Here is a 19844-nt window from a genome sequence, read left to right on the forward strand (position 1 = left end):
AGCGGCTGTCTTCTGGTCATCAACTGAGAATGCACTTTCAGATTTAGAAACTCTTAAAGCCCCATTTTATCCCCAAGCAAGACTTAGTGAGTCAACATAAGTAATGAGTTGCACCCCAAAGCATATTGAATTAGGGATCTGCCTTAATAACAAACCATCTTGTTAGCTGCAGTGTAATTTATGGGGTTTTTATTAGGATTCACTATCAGTGTCACTGGCTGTTACAGAGTGCTAGCCTGAAGTTTGATTTATTCCACTGTGTCAGTTATCAGGATAGTTCTTGGATACTAATCTCCTTTTCCTGTAACTGCAGAGACACTCAGAACCATAGCAAGACAATTTTGTCACCCAAGGCAAGAACTTTTCTTGGATTTTTACACTGAATAGTCCCTTTTCTTCTCCTAGTCTCCTCCTGCTCAGCCTTTCAGCCACCAACCTCATGGACCTGCAGCTCCTTCCCTTGAAACCTGATGTCTGGCTTAAAATATTTGCCCCAGCTGATGTCCCTCTTGGCCTATCCTTGCTATGATTCCAGAGGAATCGAGACATGTTCAGTATCCTGAAATCATTGGTTGCCTGCCTTTATAATTGATCACATAGGTTTGTTTTTGACTTTTCAAATTCTTTGAAACAATAACATAGGGGAAAAAAGAGGTATACTGAAGCTGCAGGTGCACATGTGAAGGAAAGATGGCCGGTAAGTTCAAGGGCAGTTTAGGATTCAAAATGATCTTGATGAATCGCAGATATGATCTGAAAAAATAAGGTACTTTTCCATAAAGGACAGTCATTGCACCCAAATAATTATGGGATGGAAATAGTTGTCTGATGGATAGCTCTACAGAAATAGATCTGTAGTGGTGCAGTGTCATGCTGTTATGAAGAGCAAACACCATACTGTGTATAGAAAGAGGAATGTAGCCTGTAAGATGCATGGACTAATCCTTCTGTTCTACTTAGCCAAGTCAGTAAGAGCTTAGTCCAAGGCCCTGACTTTGGCTGCAGAACCTTAAGATTTGGAGGACATCATTGATGATAATGAGAAAGCAAGTAAACATGACTAGCGGAAGAAGAGTAACTAGGATGAGTTTAGACTTAGGAAGTAAAGATAGGGATGGAAATCGTATAGGGCTACTACAAAAAGTGACTTTGCATGTTTGCCAGAAAACAAGAAGCAGTGTATAAACTCCAGCAAGGAACATACCTGTTGGGCATTAAAAATCTTCTGATGAGAAGGATAGATTAACTTTAGGACTGATATGTCTAGGGATATTGTGCAGTCTCTGTAAGTCCCTAACGTAAGTGATAAATAGCTGTGGAAGATTCCTTAATTTTATTTTGAGAAAAAATAATAAGTAAATTTTAAAAAAATCACACAAAACCTGCCAAACCTCATTTCTGGCTTTTTCCAGTTTCATCATATTATATGTTTATTCTGAAACAGAAATTTTAAAGCTGAATACCAAGAATATCATCATATATTTTTGCCAGTTTCAGGATATGACATTCTAAAAGAAAATACAAAAAAAGTATTTCTGCACAAAGGTTAAATCTCTTCAAATTTTAGTCACTTTTGGATTTGGATTTCAGGAAGGCATTTCTTTTGGCAGAGTGCTAATAATATTGGTTCCTGTTCATAAACCAGCACATTTAAAAAGGCCATTATGCAATTTTTTTGTTCCCACAAAGTACAGCTTTTAAAGCAGAGTTCTCTTTTGAAAGAAAAATTTGTGCTTAAAGAAAAAGCCAGCCATAAGTATACCAACTTGAAGTCTGTTTATTTAGAAATCACGTTTCCCAAAATAATTTCTTATGAGCTGAATTCAAATGTTCTGTAACGCTTTTGTACTTCACATGTCACTTTAAGAGCAATATATGAGTATTAAAATAAAATTCAGAAATTAGCTTAAGTAATGGAAAGTAGTCAGAGGTTTTGTCCTGCTAAAGCAGTTCAAATTCCTATTGTTAGGGTATTTGCATGTCTTCATTCAGTGGAGTAAAGTAGGAGAACTTCATTCTAGTTGGCATGCAGTGTTTGTATCGTTCACCTGCTGAAGAGGCTCAAATTACTTAGATATTTTTTTTATATAGATATATAATGATTTAAGTCCTAGGAATACTTTTAGTGTAGTAGTTTCTCACATAAAAGGAATCTTTCACATAACTTGACTGATCATCAGAGAAGCTTGTGTGTTGTGAAAATGTACTTAATCAAATTTAAAAAAGCTCCATTCAGAAGGCAGTCCATAGGACATCAGGCATTCAATAAACCCTATTTTCTGAGTTTCTTTATTATGGTAAAAAAAAAAATTGATAAGGGAAATATAAATTGTCTGAAAGTCAGTATATGAGTGTTAAAGCAGAGTATAAACATTCAGAGAGGACAAGAGGAAAAAAAAATTTTGCCCTACTTTGTTGTTGTTGTTGTGGTTCCTTCATTATTTTGTTTGGAAGATTTTTCTGGGGTTTACTTAGGTTCATTTTTTTTTTCCCCCCACTTTGTCCTATGTTGTCATGTCATAAATAACCTAGTGAAATTGCTTCATTGCATGACTTATTAACCCTTCCTATGTTCATTCTCTCCTGACTTAAAAGCATAATCCATTAGAATTTAACCCTGATGGCTTGAAGAAGGCTGCTGTTCAGAAAGCCCTAAAGGTAAAACTAATATAGTTGTCCATTTAAGGTCACAAAAGTAGTTGGAAATGCACAAATGCCTGCAGTGCTACTCTTCCAACAGCGGATGGGAATTCTGTTGCCAGATATATATTTAGTGTAATTCTGTTTTAAATAAATTCGGTTTCAAGAAGCAGTGAAGACACTGGTAAAATACTATGGTCTGTAGTAATTTATATTTTAGAATAGTCGAGTGGCGTATCGACTGCTTTAGAAGACTGAGGTAAGAAAAAATCGTCCTGAGAACTAATTTGAAACAGTAACTAAAGAACAAAGCTGACATGAAAGCTAAGACATCTTTTCTGTACTGAGTGATACTTTATTGGTCAGCTCCAAATGACTAACTCATAAGATCAGTCTCTGGCATGTTTTGAAATAATCTTGTTTCTGCTGGATGTTTTTAGAAGTCTTTATATCTTTTAAAAAAAATGCTAAATAAATTTAGCCCAGCGTTTTGATAGGAAGACACAGAGTTGAGAGGCAAAGTTAGAAGGCAGAAGCCAAGTTCTCAGCTGGAGGAACTTGGACAGGGTGCAGTCTCTAATAGGTTGTCAACAGAAGATCTGTCAGTGGCAGGTGTTAGAGGTCCATTGTGTGTGTGTGTACATACTGCTGCCTATTTAGCATGAATTAAAATAATTTATATGTACATATCAGCATAAGCAACAGAGTCTTTTTGTCAACTTCTGTATCTTCATCATTTGATGATGAAAAGGGAGTTTCAGGCACCTTTTTATGGACAAGGAAAAAAATGAATAGGATTTCACCTGCTCTTTTTAAACCCCATCAGATGGAGTGTAATCTGACTTTTTTTTTTCTGTTCCTTAAACCTCTGTGTTCTGTTGTCTGAGAACTAGATATTTTCAGTTAGAAATCATGAAAAGAAACGCAGCATTCATCCAAGAAAGGAGTGCTTTCATAACAGCTCTTTTTTTCTGAAGGAAAGTATGGTTATAAGTAGTGTCACATTAAAGTCAAATAATATCAGTGGAAGTATGATGTCCAAAATCTAAGTTCATATTCAAAAATACCTTTAATAAGCACATTCTTAATTAAAAAATATAAAATATTTTAATCTCTTGGTTGTAGTTGTGACCTTACATGCATTAAGTAGATTTTAACTAACTTTCTGTTTACATACCTGATCTCTACAATTTTCTACATGGTAGAATTCAAAGTATATTATTAACCTTGTATACTATATTTTTTAGGCCTTTTGAACTGCATTAACACCTGCTTGAGATGATTAACTTTCATGTCTAACTTTTCTTTCCGACTTAAATTTTCGTTAGGTTAATTTAAAATTCGTGAACTCCAATATGCAGTTGGGAATGTTCCTTTGTGTATATAATTTGTTTCTAAACTGATGTTTATTTTCACAGTTTGATGTAATGCTATACAGCTGATGAGCAAGGCTCAGATATGGCAGATGGTTCATTCTCTAATAAAGAGTATTTGGTAAACTGTAGAAATATACATCAGGTACATTATAGTGCATCTTCTTTCCCCACCCAAACTGAAAAGGGGGGTATGTCATTGTTCTGATATTACATCCAGTTTAACAGTACTGCAGTGTAAATAAAGTAAGCTTCCTGAGTTTGTGCTTTTTCCATATCTCCCATCTGCATGCAATATGCATTTTGCAGTTTTAACTATGCTTCATTAGTCTCAGGGGTTGTAATGCTTATTAAAGGATAAGAGTTAGCATCTTAGTAATTTCATTTGAAGAAAACAGAAAGGAGTCTAGAACTCCTGCTTGTTTGCAATGTTTGTGTTCTACGTATTCAGGGTAGTTGGATGCCTTCTTGTTATGTGTTCACCAGTTACTTGCCAGTCTGCCATTCAAGCCTGATGAATAAAATACTGAGAATAACAGATAAGCGTAGAGTAGAATGTGTATGGTTTGTATTTTTAAGATGCAAACATTTAAGTTTCAGAGGATAGAGGCTTTGCTGTATTTTTTTCTGAAGGCAAAGTTTTCGCTTTTTCTTTACCAGTCAGGAAAGAAAATAAACAGCAATCCCAACCCACTTGTTTTGCTGTCAGTTGGACACAAGGCACAGGAAAGTAAGGTAAGTTCCTACTTGGCTCTGTCTAGAAACTCTTGGTAGCTCTGTGTGCTTGGCATTGGCTATCATGTCCTTGAGTGTATCCCTGCACTAGAAGTTACCACCAGAACTGAAGCTGCCAACAAGAAGCCGAGGATTGAATGGATACTTACTCAGTTTAAATGGTCTGTGAGTAGAGACCAGAATAGCTGTACTTCCACAGTAGGTTCTGATCTGCAACTGGGATTCCTGCAGTAGTGATTTTATAAGTAACAGCGTGAGCAAACAGCAGACTCAAAATGCTGGTCAAGATTTGAAAATTTGTAGGATCACAGAGTTACAGAAATTCCCAGGTCAAAACGGACTACCGAAGATCATCTGCTTGAGCTTTCTCTTTGGGGTAGGGCACTTTGGATTAGCCAAAGGGCTGTGTAGCTCTCAGGAGCTTGAGGTGTAGCCAGGCTACTCTGTTGTGTCTGCTGCTTTTTCTGCTTTAAGGTATGGACCACTTGTGTGCTTTGAGAAGGCTGTCCTCTAGCACTCCTGAGCTCCTTTGCCCTCATGGAATCCCTTCCAACAGTTCCTAGAGCAAGTTGAAATCTCCTTTTCTGAATTTCAAGGCTTTTATTCTGCTGTTTGGTTTTCTCATGTGCCTTAGGATCTTAAGCATTGTGATCTTACGGTCACTAGCCAGGGCTGCTGTTAATAGTCACACTGGCAACCTAATAATCCTCATTTGTCAGTAGTAGATTCAGGAAAACATCATTGCTAGTCAACACATCCAGTGATTGAGAACAACCATAACACAGCAGTGTGTGTTTTCATAGCACAAACTCTTAAATTGCTGGTGCACTGCTGTGCTGTTTTCTTAGGAAACATCACACTAGCTGTAGCTCTCAGTGAGAACCTGGTCCTGCAGACCTGAAGCAGCTTTGTGTCGTCTGAAAGAGGCATCATCCCTCTCTTTTTCCTAATCAGGTGGACTGTAACAGATGCCCATCAGGAGGTTGATTTCAATGGGGATCCCTCTGATTTTGACCCAAGGCATTCAACTTACCTGTCGTCTTGTCCATAACTAACCTCTGTGCATTCCAAGAGCTCTTTAAAATAAAATAGCGACAATGAAGTGATACCTCAATAGGTGGATATATGCATATTGCACCACATACGATATGCGTGTGTTGTTTTTAGCTTTGTTTTACTTCAGCATAAAAGTGTCATCGAGCCAAAAGCAGAGGACATTAATTTGGGTTTTTCATATCCTGTCAGAAGTTGTCACAAAGCCTAAACCAGATCTTGTATACAGTCTTAGTTGTGATTCTTATTACAGAATGGAGATAGAAATTCAAGTTCTTTGTTCCTGGAGATAGCTGCTTTTTTTTTTTTTTTTTTTAAACAAGTGCTTTTTTCTCTCTCTGTCCCCCCCCCCACTTAACGAGTTGCTGAAAATATTGAGATTTGGCAGTGAAATCTTCCACAGAGGTACTTGGCAATTAGAAGGAAAGATGCCAGTTTCAAGGATTTTCATTGAGTTAGTTTAGCGCTTATAGGGAAGTATGAGAAGAGAGAGAATGTGCCAGTCTGAAGACCTTGTATTTGTTCATAGATTGGTGTGAAGTAAAGGTTCTTTAGTAGAAGTTTTACTTTCTGTACAGTAACTTTGATTCTATTACGTGTCCTGTGTATAATTTTATATGTGATGTTATGTATGCCTTGGGTAGATCCCGCTTGGCCTTTGTTTAAATATGTCAGGTTTAAGACATTAATTTGCAAAGCCAAATGAAAAATGTGCTTAACTCTTGACACAGCTTTATTAGACAAAAATGTTTTACAATCTGTATGCTTCCTGTTCTCTAACATTAGATTCGATACAAGACCAATGAGCCAGTATGGGAGGAAAACTTTACTTTCTTCGTACACAATCCCAAAAGACAAGATCTTGAAGTTGAGGTATGTTGTCTCACTCTCTTTAGATACCTTTCTTTTCTAAGACATTTCAGTAGTACCACTCAGACATTACAGCCTGTTACGAAATGAGACTGAATGTGTTGTGAACAGCATTAAAATTGTACTTTAAGTGGTGGTTAAGACCAGGTTATGAAATGTTAATTTTCATTTACTACTAAAAAGAAGAAAGACTGTAACCATTCTCTCACCAGAATAACATAGTTGATGGTTTTCTTCCTTAAAAAGAAAAAGTAAATTTTGGTAACTGCTTTGAAACTACAGTTTTAACTGCTAGCAGAGATTGCTGTTACGTATGGCTGATTTGTTTCCTCCCTTATCCTGGGGAAGTCTTTGCTTTCTCCTAACACTTTATCCCTTTACACTGCTGACATGTCATTCACATAGTCCAAAGAGACTGAAGTAAAAACGAGAACTGTCCTACTTGCTATTCCTCTAGCAGTTGTGGGAATTGATTTTCATACAGACTCTTTGAAAACCAAGTAGTTATCAAGGGTCAGGCAGATACAGATGTGATGGTTAGTTTTCAGTCTTGCTCTTGTTGTAGAAGATAGTGATGAAGAAGCTAGGCACTTGTATATTTGCTATTTGCTTCAGCGTAAAGTAATGCTACAATCAGGGAAATGTGGTTTAGGAACAAACTACACTCGATATTGTTTGGATTTTTGTGTTTTTAAATAAAACTGTCATTTCCTTTTCTTTGAATTCTTACAATGCAGATAATATAAAATGACTTAGCTTCTGTGTTCCTTCAGGTGCGGGACGAACAGCACCAGTGTTCTTTGGGGAACCTCAAACTGCCTCTAAGCCAGTTGCTGGAGAGTGAAGATTTGACTATGCATCAGCGGTTCCACCTGAGCAACTCTGGTCCAAACAGCACCATAAACATGAAGATTGCACTCAGGGTACTCTAAAACTGTTGCCACTGTAAATTTCTGAAAGCATGTTGAAGAGTGTTGTGACTTCTGGCCTTCTAGCTTTATGGAGAAGGCAGTACATTTCCTTGGATGTCACAATGGCAGGTGTCCTCAGCTGTGGCAGTGCTGTCAAGTACACAAACTAATTTAAATACATTCTATTTCAAAACCAGAAAATCCTTCAAACAAAACAGTAATTAGCTGCATTAATTAAGACTGAGGTTCCCCATGGTTTTAGGTTTGAAAATCTGAATTTCTTTGGGTCTTTTAGGACTTGGTAGGCTACAGATCAGTGAAATCACCTTGATCTTACAGAAATGGAGCTGAGGTCATGATGGTTTAAAAAGAATTAAGTTTATAGTGAGAAGAAGTACCTTCTTAGTACTAGAAAAATTCAGACCAACTTTGAAGCACATTGGAGCTTTTAAGACAAAACTTGCATACCTGAAAGTTGGTTTGTCTTCTTCCACAGCTAAATTATTTGGTTTAATAAGGTAGCATATGTCTTTACAAATACTGTCAGACTTCTGTTAACTTGTGTTACTTGTTCTTTTCTAAAACACTTTCTTGATTACTTGTCATTTATAAATGAAAATGTTAAGTGTTCAAGGCCAGGCTGGATGAGGCTTGGAGCAACCTGGTTTAGTGGAAGGTGTCCCTGCCCATGGCAGGGGCGTTGGAACTAGATGGTCTTTAAGGTCCCTTCCAACCCAAACCGTTCTGTGATTATGTGAAAATAACCTAGAAAAGAGACAGTAGGGACAATGAGTGAGAAGAACTTATAATGTAGGTTTGAATTTCAAAAGATGAGAAGAAAAAAATTATAGAATAGCTTTCCAGTTGGCTGTAAAGTCAATACCACAGAAGTGTGTGGAGTATGGGAAGGGAATAATGAGGAGAATAATTCTAAATGAATAGGGAATTTCATTATTTTGTCGTTACTGCAATTGCCACAAAGAAGGTGATGGTTTAGCTGTGCCAAAGGTTTCCTATTGGAGAGTGAGTATAAGTGTGAATATTTTTGGTCCTGTATTAGGGTCCGAACTTAAGAACTTGTCACCAACCAGTACTATTGTAGAAACAAATTTGTTTCTGTTTTTTATACTGGAAAATAATAATATTATATGTATTTCTGCTGTCTCTAGGTTCTTTCTCTTGAAAAGCAAGCAAGATCTCCAGATCATCAACATTCAGCTCAAGTAAAAAGGCCATCTGTTTCCAAAGATGCAAGAAAATCATCCTTTAAGCCTCAGGTTCCTGTCTCACCACCACCTGATTCAAGCAAACCGGTTCCAGCTTCCCCAGTGACTGACAGTGATAAAAAGACTGATACAGCTGAAAAAAGTCAGCCTCCTGGTGCCAGCCCTCAGTGGCCAACAGATCTCAGCCGAAGTTCCTCCAGTCTTCATGCCTCTAACTTCTCTTATTCTCCCAGCCACCTCTCGGTCAAAGAACCCACTCCTAGCATAGCCTCTGACATATCTCTGCCTATCGCCACGCAGGAGCTGCGGCAAAGACTACGACAGCTTGAAAAGTACAGTGTTAATTACTTGGCTTTGCAATATATTTAGGTTTATGTATAAAAAAAAAATATCATCAGTGCAGGCAAAGAAAGAATGCTCAGTTTACATTTCAGTAATTTTTCCTGCTGCAGTTTGAGCCTGGCATTTGAAAACCAGTTATGATTTTCTGCTTCCTCCCAGTACCTCAGTTAAACAGATTCTGCAATTAGAAGTTACCTTACCATTGCAATGACCTGCAAGACAAAGTCCACCTGTGTAGTGCTAAAAAAGAGTGGAATAGCAAGAAGGAAGGAATTTTTCAATACAACATTAATCAATTTCATGGCAACAGTTGCCTGTTTCACCACTGAATCCTATTAGCATTATGGTTAAGCCAATTAAACCGAACATAGCTGGTCTTTTAAAATTACTCAGAGGGATAGTTAACTGTAAAGAATGTTAAGTTAATAGCCAGTTACTTTTCATTTAATGAGGATTGCTGCAGCCATGTTTTCTTAAATTCTTTTTTTTACTTGCCTCAGCGGACAGCTGTGCTTGCCGGTAAAGATAATTGAGCAGCCATTCTGCTCTGAATAGGAAAATGGAAACCATTAATTCCCTACTCATGTAGCTTCTTTGTGAAGCTAAATAGAAAGATTTTAATTTTTTATTGGTAAGGATTGAACTGATTCCTCTTTTTCTCTTAGAGTTCAAAGAATCAGTAGTTGGAGGGAACCCCTGGAGGTTGGTCAGCCCTCTGCTCAAAGCAAATCCCACTTCAACATTAGGTCAGGTTTCTTGGGCCTTGTCCAGAAAAGTTTTGAATATCTCTAAGGATGGCGATCCTATAAACTTTCTCAGCAATTCCAGTGCTTAATGACTCACTCCACTGTGAAAACGTGTTCTTTTTTTCCTTATTTCCAATTGGAATATATCTTGCTGCAACTTGACTGTGGCCTCTTGTTGTTTTACTGTGCACAGCCACGTGGAGCCTGACTCAGTCTTCTCTGTAATGTCTGTTTTAAGCAGTGAAAGCCTGCAGCTGAATATGCTGTTGGCCTTCCCTTCAATTTGTACAAACCCATTTACTTCACCATCTGTTTATGTGCTCCAGTTCCTCATTTATCTTTATGGTCCTCTGCTGTCTTGTCTTCAGTTTGTCAAGTTCTTTTCTGGCCCAAAACTGAGTTAGACTTTGTTAATTATGCTAAGTGTTGAAATACTACTCCATATTTAATGCACAGATTTCAAACTTGCTTATTTGATACGAGTGGTAAAGCTAAGGAGGTCCTTTATTGCAGGTCCCAAATTTTTAGGTGCTCTGATTTTTTTTTTTTTGTTAAACTTTATTTTAACTAAGAAAATACTGAACTGCAATGCTTCATTCTAGCTTTTGAAGTGAATGACTTTGGAATTTTAATGGAGCAATCACTTTGTAGTTGCTATTCCCAAACGAGGCATCCCTCTCCTTTGAATTTAAGACGTCCTTCAGATGGTTGAGAAATGCCAAGCACACTTACACTGTCCTGTGTGAAATGGAAAATACTCATAGTCAATTTATACAAACCAAAATAAGCATTTTGTAGAGGTGAGGGAACTCTGCAAATATTGGCCATTCTTTAAAACAGAAATTCTTAAACATGGTGCTTTGCTTTTTATTTAAGCATGACCTATAATTTTAAGTGTAAATTGACTCTAATCTGACTTTCAGTTGTGCATGCGCTACAGAAAAGTAAAATGGCTCTGTTTATACAGTGATTGGAGCTTTTAAGACAACAAGTGAGTTTAAGTATTACTGGTTTAATCCCAAGAATATCTATATTTCTGTGTTAGAGAATTTAGAAAAGAATGAGTTGGTCTTCTAATTGGTTCCTGGCCGTAGGTAAGAGTGGCCCATCACTGAGTTTTTCATTGCAGTTTGCACCATTATCCGTTCCAGTTTCCTAGATGCTGCTTTAATGTTTATTTTAGGGTAAGCAAGTTCTTTAGTGATAATGGTTTTCAAAGTACTGAAGAGCAGCTGATCTCTGAACTGATGAGACTACCTAGCTTGTTTTGGAGAGTAGAGCTGTTGGACAAGGACCTGAAGTACAAGAAACTGATGAAGATATGCTGACATGCTGATAGGCACTCTCTTCTTTACGCTGGTCTGGTGAAACATTAAATGGATAAGACATCATTTCTGGGAAGATACTCAGCATATAATTCAGTTAGATCTTACTTTACATACATGTTTTAAAAGCTAAGTGTAATGTTCTGATTTTTCCTGCAGTGGGACAACTCTGGGGCAGTCTCCATTAGGACAGATTCAGCTAACAATTCGTCATAGTTCACAAAGGAACAAACTGATTGTGGTAGTGCATTCCTGCAGGTGAGCATAAAATACCAAATTTCATTTGTGTGCATATTTCTTTGTAAAATTAATGTAAAATCATAAAAGTCATATCTTGGCTTATCCTCTTAAATTGGTTGTCTGGGTGATCTTTGTTATTTTTAAAATAGCATGCTGATTGTGATTATGTGTAAATACAAAAACATACAGAGCTATGCTCAGTATCAGTACCAGCTTCACTGAGGATTTTGTATTTGTCTATTATGCTTCTCTCAGACTTGAAATGAAAATGGCATGTAGATTTTTATTAGCAGTGTCTGAAAACTGTCTCTAAGAGACTGAACATGGAATGACCAAACCATTTGAAGTGGAATTTAAGAAACATTTTATTCGCACCCCTGATGTCTGCTCACTGTTTATCTGATCTTGTACAAGTTACTGCTTGGCATTTTTTTAGTTACTGTTTTCTACTGCTGTTAGCTGTCTCGTATCCTGTGAATCATACTTTGTGCAGGATATTCCACAACTGATTCATGCACTAAATTAAGTGCTAGTAGTGTAGACACTTATATTCAGCAATGTCTCGTTTATTTTCTAAGTGTTCTTCCTTGTTTTTCACTGGCCACAGGAATCTAATAGCATTTTCAGAAGAAGGATCCGATCCGTATGTGCGAATGTATTTATTGCCTGATAAGAGACGATCAGGACGAAGAAAAACACATGTATCAAAGAAGACATTAAACCCAGTGTTTGATCAAATGTATGTTCTAAACTGTGTAGTAGTTTTAAGTCATGTAATTAGAAAGCTGTCAAATCAGGGTTTCTCAGCTTACCTGAATGGGTGGGCTGTTTAAACTCTTAGTTGTCACCACCAGACTTGGTCATACCTTTCTCTTCTGCTCTAATAGCTATTCCCATCCTTCCGTTCCCTGTTGTCACTGTAGCCCTTCTAACTCTGTTACCAGCCACTTCTCTGTTCTTGTCTGCCTTATCCTGTGTTGGTTACATCCCCTTTGTGCTGGGAGCTAAGAAGCAGTGTGCATTCTTGTGGCAGTGGTCAGAATGTGAGTGCCTTCTGGTTGGGCACTGCTGTTGGTATCCCTTCCTGCCAGGAAGCATTGGATTCTGAATGTCCGATTGCCTGGCTGATAGATGCTGCCTCCTCGGTAGGACTGGCCAGTCAGTGTCTATGCATGATCAAATCGCTCAGTCAGTCTACTTGGTGGCACTTCTCAGCATCCAGGGGTCAGGAAATTTCCCCAGCCATTATATCCTGCCCACAGGTTGGAAGAGGTGCAGGCCTGTGCAACATTATGTTGCACTGTTCAGTAAAGATGACCTTTCTCTACAGACAGTTCATTTGGGGAAAACAACCCTTAGGACCATTCTCTTCAAGGGAAATGTGTTAATCATTAGTTAGAGGCTGTGGTAGGTATTCCTGGTAGTGCAACACTCTCCTGTTTATTCCAGGTAATAGATTTGGTTTGCTCTGCCTTTCCAAGTAAAATATATTGCCGAGCAGTAAAGCTGTTGAAGAACTGTAGTGAGAAATAGATGCAGATTGTGCTATAATCTTGCCCTCACTTTCTGTAAATTTCAGATCTAGCAGACAAAATGCATTCTTCCATAAAAGCTGATAGGTTTTCTTGGTGTGCCAAGAAGGAAAAGAAGCTCTGGTTCTCAAGAATCAAGGATCAGTAAGACTGACCAGTCTTTCCCTTTTGGAGAATAGTGATACTGTACTGTCAGTATAGTAGGATTCCTCATTCTCCTCTCTGTGGAGTCGGTGGTTGACCTGTTTTGGGTTTTGTTCGGGTTTTGGTGGGTTTGCCAGTGGCTTCTGTAGACCCAAGGGAACAGAAGTCTCAAACATTTGATACTGATCATAGTATTGAAGAAAAAGTTTTGGCAAAACATTAGGATTTTTTTCCTTCATTTATCTCAGACCTCAGTTTTTGTTTGGGGAAGGGGACAGTTTCTTTATAATTTGAATGGTTTAACTGTAGGAACTGAACGCACATTTCAGGTCCAAAAATCTCTAAAGCATCACTTTGCCTGTCAGATTTGATTTCAGTGTTTCCTTGCCTGAAGTACAGAGAAGAACACTAGATGTAGCAGTGAAGAACAGTGGTGGTTTCTTGTCCAAAGATAAAGGGCTGCTTGGCAAAGTAAGTTGATAACAAACAAATTCTGTTAATACAGCATGTTATTATGTAAGACTAAAACCCTCTTGTGATATGAGCTTGTTAATGTTGACTGTAGTGATAGGCCTGTAGTGACAGGACAAGGGGTAAGGGGTTTAAATTGAAAGTGGGGAGGTTTAGATTAGATATCAGGAAGAAGTTCTTCCTGGAGAGGGTGGTGAGACACTGGAACAGGTTGCCCAGAGAAGCTGTGGATGCCCCATCCCTGGATGTCTTCAAGGCCAGGCTGGATGAGGCTTTGAGCAACCTGGTCTAGTGGAAGGTGTCCCTGCCCATGGCAGGGGGGTCGGAACCCAAACCATTCTATGATTCTGTGACTGAAGCACCTGGTTTGGGTATGAAGCCTTTAAGATTTATAGAGGGCTTAGATCTCAAAACATCAATACGTGAAGGAACAAACTGCAAAGACAGACGTCAGATGAGGCAGTAATCTCTTCTAGGGAATGGTAAGTTCTGCTGAGGCTTGCAGTAACAAGAGAAACCTGCATGTCACTCACTCATCAGTCAGAGAAAGAAAATAATAGGTAGAAAACAGGCAGTATCTCAGAAAATCTTCAGACAAAACTGTAAAGACAAGGAAAAGTACTTAGAGAAACACACAGAACAATATATGTTTAGTAATTAAAATTCCAGATTGTAAAATCCATGAGAAAGAACTATTACTAGAGACGTTTCCCCATGCCAAAACCAGCTATTGTCTTTACATCTCCTCTGTTCTATAGGCATGTGTGAAATCACTCTATTTCCTACACATGTGATGTGGAGCACACAAATAGGAATAGTAAATTCCTACACCCATGCAAATTGCCGTGTTCAAGCTCTGTAAAGAGAGGGAGAGATTCAGAACGGTGGTCAGTTCATGCTGAGCAGTGCTCTGAATTTTCCTATGTACCAGGAAGGCTGTTAGCATAAACACATCAGCTGATCACCATTACCAAGATATGTAGTGTTCAGAATTTAAGCCTCTGAGGTGTTCTGGGATCGTGTCACTAATGGATACAGATTGTTTAGCTCAAAACCAGCAACTTCAAACTTTACTACAAGTTGGGCCAATAGCAGATAGGTATGATGATAAGGATGTAAAATGTATTGTTTATTAGTGGCATTACTTATACCGTAGTTTACAGGATTGTTAGATTTGATCTTTAAAAGACATAGAATGAAGGGGACACGTAATGCATTGATTGCTAATTTAACTTTCCACAGTTACTAATACCTCTGGCATCTGAAGAACTTGCTAAAGGCTGGACCCAGTGGTAAGTGTAATATCTCCTTTATTAATGATAATACTGCATACTAATAACTGGTGTGTTAATAGTTGTTAATAGTAGTTTTAGTAATACATGCCAAATGTAAAAAACCATTTCCTTTGTTTTTGTCACTTTCAGGTATGATTTAACAGAAGATGGCACAAGGCCACATGGTGCAAGTTAGGCCCATGGATACTGGGAGTTCCCCACGCGTAATTTTGCCAACCTTTATATATTTTTAAAGCATTGTTCTCACGATGTACCAATATTATTTTTATAGCTTTACTGATTTAGTTCTTAGACACATCCTCAATAATTTTATAAAACTTGGTCATTTTGTGTAGACGTAGCTTTTCTCATCGTTAAACTTTGTATTTTAATTTGCTAAACAATTTTATGTGTTACTGTAATGTGCAATAGTACAGTAAAGTAACCTTTTGTGTTTAAATTGATCTTTATGATGGCTGTACCTATTAGAAAGTGAAAAGATTATGTTCTGCTGTTCTCCTGCCTTGTTTTATATCTCACCAAGGGATACTGTACCATGTAAATATATACTATTTTTTTATAATTCTTTCATGCTGGTTTGAACTCAGAAGACAATTAGATAAAGGATATAGATATTTTATTCTAAATGCATGATAATTTCTTCAGATGGATCTCTTCTGTCTTTGCAGCACAATGGTCTTAATCATTTTGTGATATTCTTCAAAAATGAACTGCAGAAAAACATTTTTACTTTATTGTGTTTCTGGCCCAGTGTGGCTAGCTTAAAATGTACAAAACATAGACATTTTAATATTTATATATAAATGTATTATTGGGAAATCATCTATAGAATATTATAAACAAAAATGAGAATACTATAAATATTGTATAAATAGAGGATGGGGCTCATGAATCAGTTTCTAAATCTGAGTTTTCATTTCATGGAGGAAACATAACAAACAGTACGGTTTAATTACACAGGTCACTTGGATTTTGTTATTTATTCCTGTACTCTGTATTACTAGAGATGTGACCTTTTGAAGGTATGAGGACATGGATTTTCCTGTATTATAAACAAAATCTCTAACCACTTAGAACTGTCCTTACTGGCCATGTTTCACTGATTTATAAGGTATACACATCAGCTTGCAGCGTAAGTTCACATAGTAGGCATATGTACAAGACATACGTTACTTTTAAAATACAATACTGTGCTAAATAGTATACTATGCTATACCTTCTGTAATACTAAAATGGAACACCAGTAGGTAGGAAAGTGTGAAACTGACTGTCTTTACAGTTGCTTCATTGCTACTTAGTGTGTTTGGTGCATGAAAAAATGCACTTCAGCAGTCCACACAGGTTTCTTGAGAAATAATGACATTCTACTGAAGCATTGCCATAGTCTGCTGCAAGACTACAGCAGTGATACAATTAGCACAACCTGATAATAGTAGACAGTTGAGTTGAAGCAAGAGTATCAGCCTGAAAAGCTGAGCTCATAGATTTATGAATTGTGTGGATTTTTTTTGTATTCAGAACAGATTTTTCTTTTTCTGATAAGTTTTCTCAGACTGTTACAAAAATGTGCATTAAGTATCCAAGAGAACAGTTCAGCTCTTTCAGAGCCAACACCCTCATTCTTGGGTAAGTATGCAATTAGACAGACAAAGTGTGTATTATTCAGCTAACATTCTAGAATGATCTCTCAGCCAAGAAAGAACTTTAAAGCAGAATAATAAACTCCTGAAATTAGCTTTATTGAAAAATTACTGACAGAACCTTAATTCTAGATGTAGAATACGCCTACATTACTAGATGTACCTAAGTGCCTACCACAGATGTAGCTTTTTGTCTTCTTCAAGTTTAAGAATTGACTCATTTCAGTATGTCTGAATTCAGTTTAACATGAACATGTATCACAGATATGTGTGACACGCACACGTACACCTCTATACAGTGATGGCCTTCTTATTGCCACATTTTATACAAGACAATTTTAGTAAACAAACTTACATTGTAAATTTTGCTGCCGTTACGTTCTGGTGAACTGGGCAATAGAGAGAGGCTCTCCATAAGAAAACATTTCCATTTGGAGGCTTCACCCTATATTGGAATGTATGAGTATCTGTATATATATATATACACTCATCTGTTCGTACAGAATGTAATATATTATAAAATGCATATTTTCTTTGCTAGTTGCCCATTAAAATGGTAAGAATGGAAAGACATGGAATTATTGTCATTGCAATGAAAATGCAGAAAGTGAAAGCTGATCTAAGTAAAGGAGGTGTAAGTGCAGCAGTTCAGCATAATTGACTGTTGCCTTGGTCAGCCCGAGGTAGAAGGACTTCTGCTGTACATCTTGGCCAATGACTCCCCAGAGTTTGATCCACGGCAGTGGCCATGGTTGGACTGATTAATTTGGTGTTTCAAGTCCTAAGTGAAGTCTGGGGACAGATGTTAGAAGACTCTGCACTTAAACAGAAATAGCGCACATTTTGTCTTCTGAAGTCTCGAGGAGCTGGGGGGGAAATGCTTTGTTTGGGTAAATGTGAGATGACAGCATAAAGTGATTAACTGAATGAAGTATATAGGACAGGTTTCCAAAATAGGTCACAACCTAAAATCAGGGATTGGTTCTTAAGACAGCCCAGTTCCTATTTAGGAATCTAAAATTAAGAGATTGAATTGTCATTGTAATTCAGTAATTCCCATTGACTGTAATTGGTCCTGGATGATCAACTCCTTAGAAATGTTCTCCTGAGTGAATTTGGATCAGAATATGACTGCTTAGATGAGTGAGTGCTTTGATAATGGAAACAAACCTCTGTATAATCGTTATCAAATTCCGATTGTTCTGTTTATAGGGAAGTAGGAAGGACAAACATCACTTTTTCTCTGGGCAAAAATTGCACCTCATTATCAAGGCAATGTATTCAATATCAGCTGATAGCTTTTCATGTAGTTCTTGTTTATCCTGTGCCTTAAAATATGACCATATGAAGATGTTTAAGAAATAGCTAAAAATAAGCTTTGTTACCTGTATGTACCAACACATGTTCTCTACTATTGAAACTTTTTAGAATTACTCTGCTTCACTGACAAGAAAACCAGCTTTCTTAATTATAGCAGTGGTGTAACCCGAACTCAAATCAGCATGCATATCACTTGGATTTGGATTAAAAAGAATTTTCATTTTCTGTCTTGAATCCTTTATCAGAGCTGCAGCAAATGGTGAGAGTTAAAATGAGAACAAAGGGTAATCAATTTTGTACAGATTGCCTTTTTTGCTCATGTAATTCTACATTATGATGCATGTATTTATTCAATAAATGATTCATATGGAAGTCAGTGTGTTGTTTCTCCACACACACACACTCTCCGTTTCCCCCTCTTTTGCATATCCCTGTCCTAATTAGTAATGTGTTGAGGTGAATTTTTAAAGTAGTCCTGTATGCTGGCTACTCTAACCTAGGTAGCCTTGCTCTAAGGTGTGTAGGCAGATTTTGGGGGTCCACCTGAGAGGAAGTGGAGTGAGAAGTAGAGGATACTGCACTAGGGAATTCCTTACTTGTTGGTCTGGAACAGATTCAGATGTAAAAATGAGTAGGTCCTTTGTTCAACTAAAGTTCCTAAAATTTTTTTCTCTTAAAATGATCAGTTGAACAAATTGTCACAATTCTAGCACTTACTCATCCATAGTCATGAACTATGTTTTCAAAAGGACCTAGAACTGTGAGTAATTGCCTTAGATTTAGCACCAGCAGATTGCTACCTGCGGCAGTCTTTCCTGTCCTTCCACCTGCTTCTTAAGGCAGATATTGACAGAAGATACAACTACGTACCGCGTGAATTAGAAAAGTGGTATTGGATCCTCTAGCTATTACAGAAAATTACCATAGATGATATGTTCTTTGCATTAAACATTAATCTTTAATTGTAATGGCATAATCAATCATGATACCTCTTAACAGCTACAACTTGTCTGAATTCCTAATAGTCAGTTTTCATCAGCCATAAATAAAAGCTGCGGAAGTTCATCACCCCGTCAGTCACTATTGCGTTTAGAAGAGACCCCACTGGATAACCTTTATTGATACCAGCCACAAAATTATGCTTGGGGTGTGTGTGTGTGTGTGTTCCTGGGAGAGATGGATATCTTCCTGTTTCAGCAGAATAAAGGGCTTCTGCTAATCACTGGCAAGGCAGCTAAAGCCATGTAAAAGCATGCCCATCTTCAAACCCCCTCCTGGCAAGGTCTTTCTGGATGGCACACTTCCTGGCAGCACTAGCACTGATCAGGTGTCTGCATTTTCCAGACTTGGATCAAAATCAAACCTTCAGTGCCACAAGACAGGTGGTGACTGGATCAGCACCTGCAGAAGAATGCTGCCTATGTATTCACAAGATCTCATTAGAGAACAGAAATAATTATGCAAGGCACTCCTCTTGGAATTAATTTGATAGGCTTGGCCAAGCCTAGACTTTTTCTTAATATTTGCTGTACTGTTTAAACGGGTTTGGGCCATCATTTAGTTCATCCAGTCTCATCCATGGGCAGTGTTTGCCAACACAGTTAGCAGTGTGGTTATTTCAGGTATTTTCTCAGCTAAGAGCTGAATGCAAAATCGGTTTCCTGTGAGGTTTCTGTTTTAATCATGTCAGTTATTTATATTCTCCCCCCCAAAAAAAACCCTGGAGTATTGGATGGTACCTTTGATAGTTGGTTGAAAGAAGCAGAACCTCAGATGGTCCCAGACCTATTTGTGGCTGTAGCTGTTTGCTGAAGGAGTCAGGCTATTTAATCACAAACGGTGGTTTTATACGTCTTAACAGTGTCTGACTTTATTGCTGTATGCTCTCCCACTGATCTCTAAGGCTGTCAGGCTCTCAACAATGTTCTCAGCCACCTTTTGAAATATGCTATTTGAAAAATGCAAAGCAGCTAAAATTTAA

The 19844-nt window shown here is 37.7% G+C and overlaps 1 protein-coding gene across 1 annotated transcript in view; it reads left to right on the forward strand.

Annotated features, from left to right (window-relative positions):
- The window catches only part of ESYT2 (extended synaptotagmin-like protein 2), a gene marked incomplete at its 5' end in the record, with an annotated part of 50509 nt that extends 34966 nt beyond the window's left edge, over positions 1-15543 (forward strand). The window contains 10 exons of the mRNA XM_010161479.1: positions 2596-2658; positions 4674-4748; positions 6588-6674; positions 7445-7594; positions 8752-9140; positions 11381-11479; positions 12069-12200; positions 13503-13608; positions 14851-14900; positions 15033-15543. Of these exons, the coding sequence (XP_010159781.1) occupies positions 2596-2658; positions 4674-4748; positions 6588-6674; positions 7445-7594; positions 8752-9140; positions 11381-11479; positions 12069-12200; positions 13503-13608; positions 14851-14900; positions 15033-15078 (1197 nt within the window). The remainder of the gene's footprint in view (positions 1-2595; positions 2659-4673; positions 4749-6587; positions 6675-7444; positions 7595-8751; positions 9141-11380; positions 11480-12068; positions 12201-13502; positions 13609-14850; positions 14901-15032) is intronic.
- Between the last annotated feature and the right edge of the window lie 4301 nt (positions 15544-19844).

The sequence above is a fragment of the Eurypyga helias genome, unplaced genomic scaffold (genome assembly GCF_000690775.1).
Source record: "Eurypyga helias isolate BGI_N326 unplaced genomic scaffold, ASM69077v1 scaffold5681, whole genome shotgun sequence".
Taxonomy (NCBI): Eukaryota; Metazoa; Chordata; class Aves; order Eurypygiformes; family Eurypygidae; genus Eurypyga; species Eurypyga helias.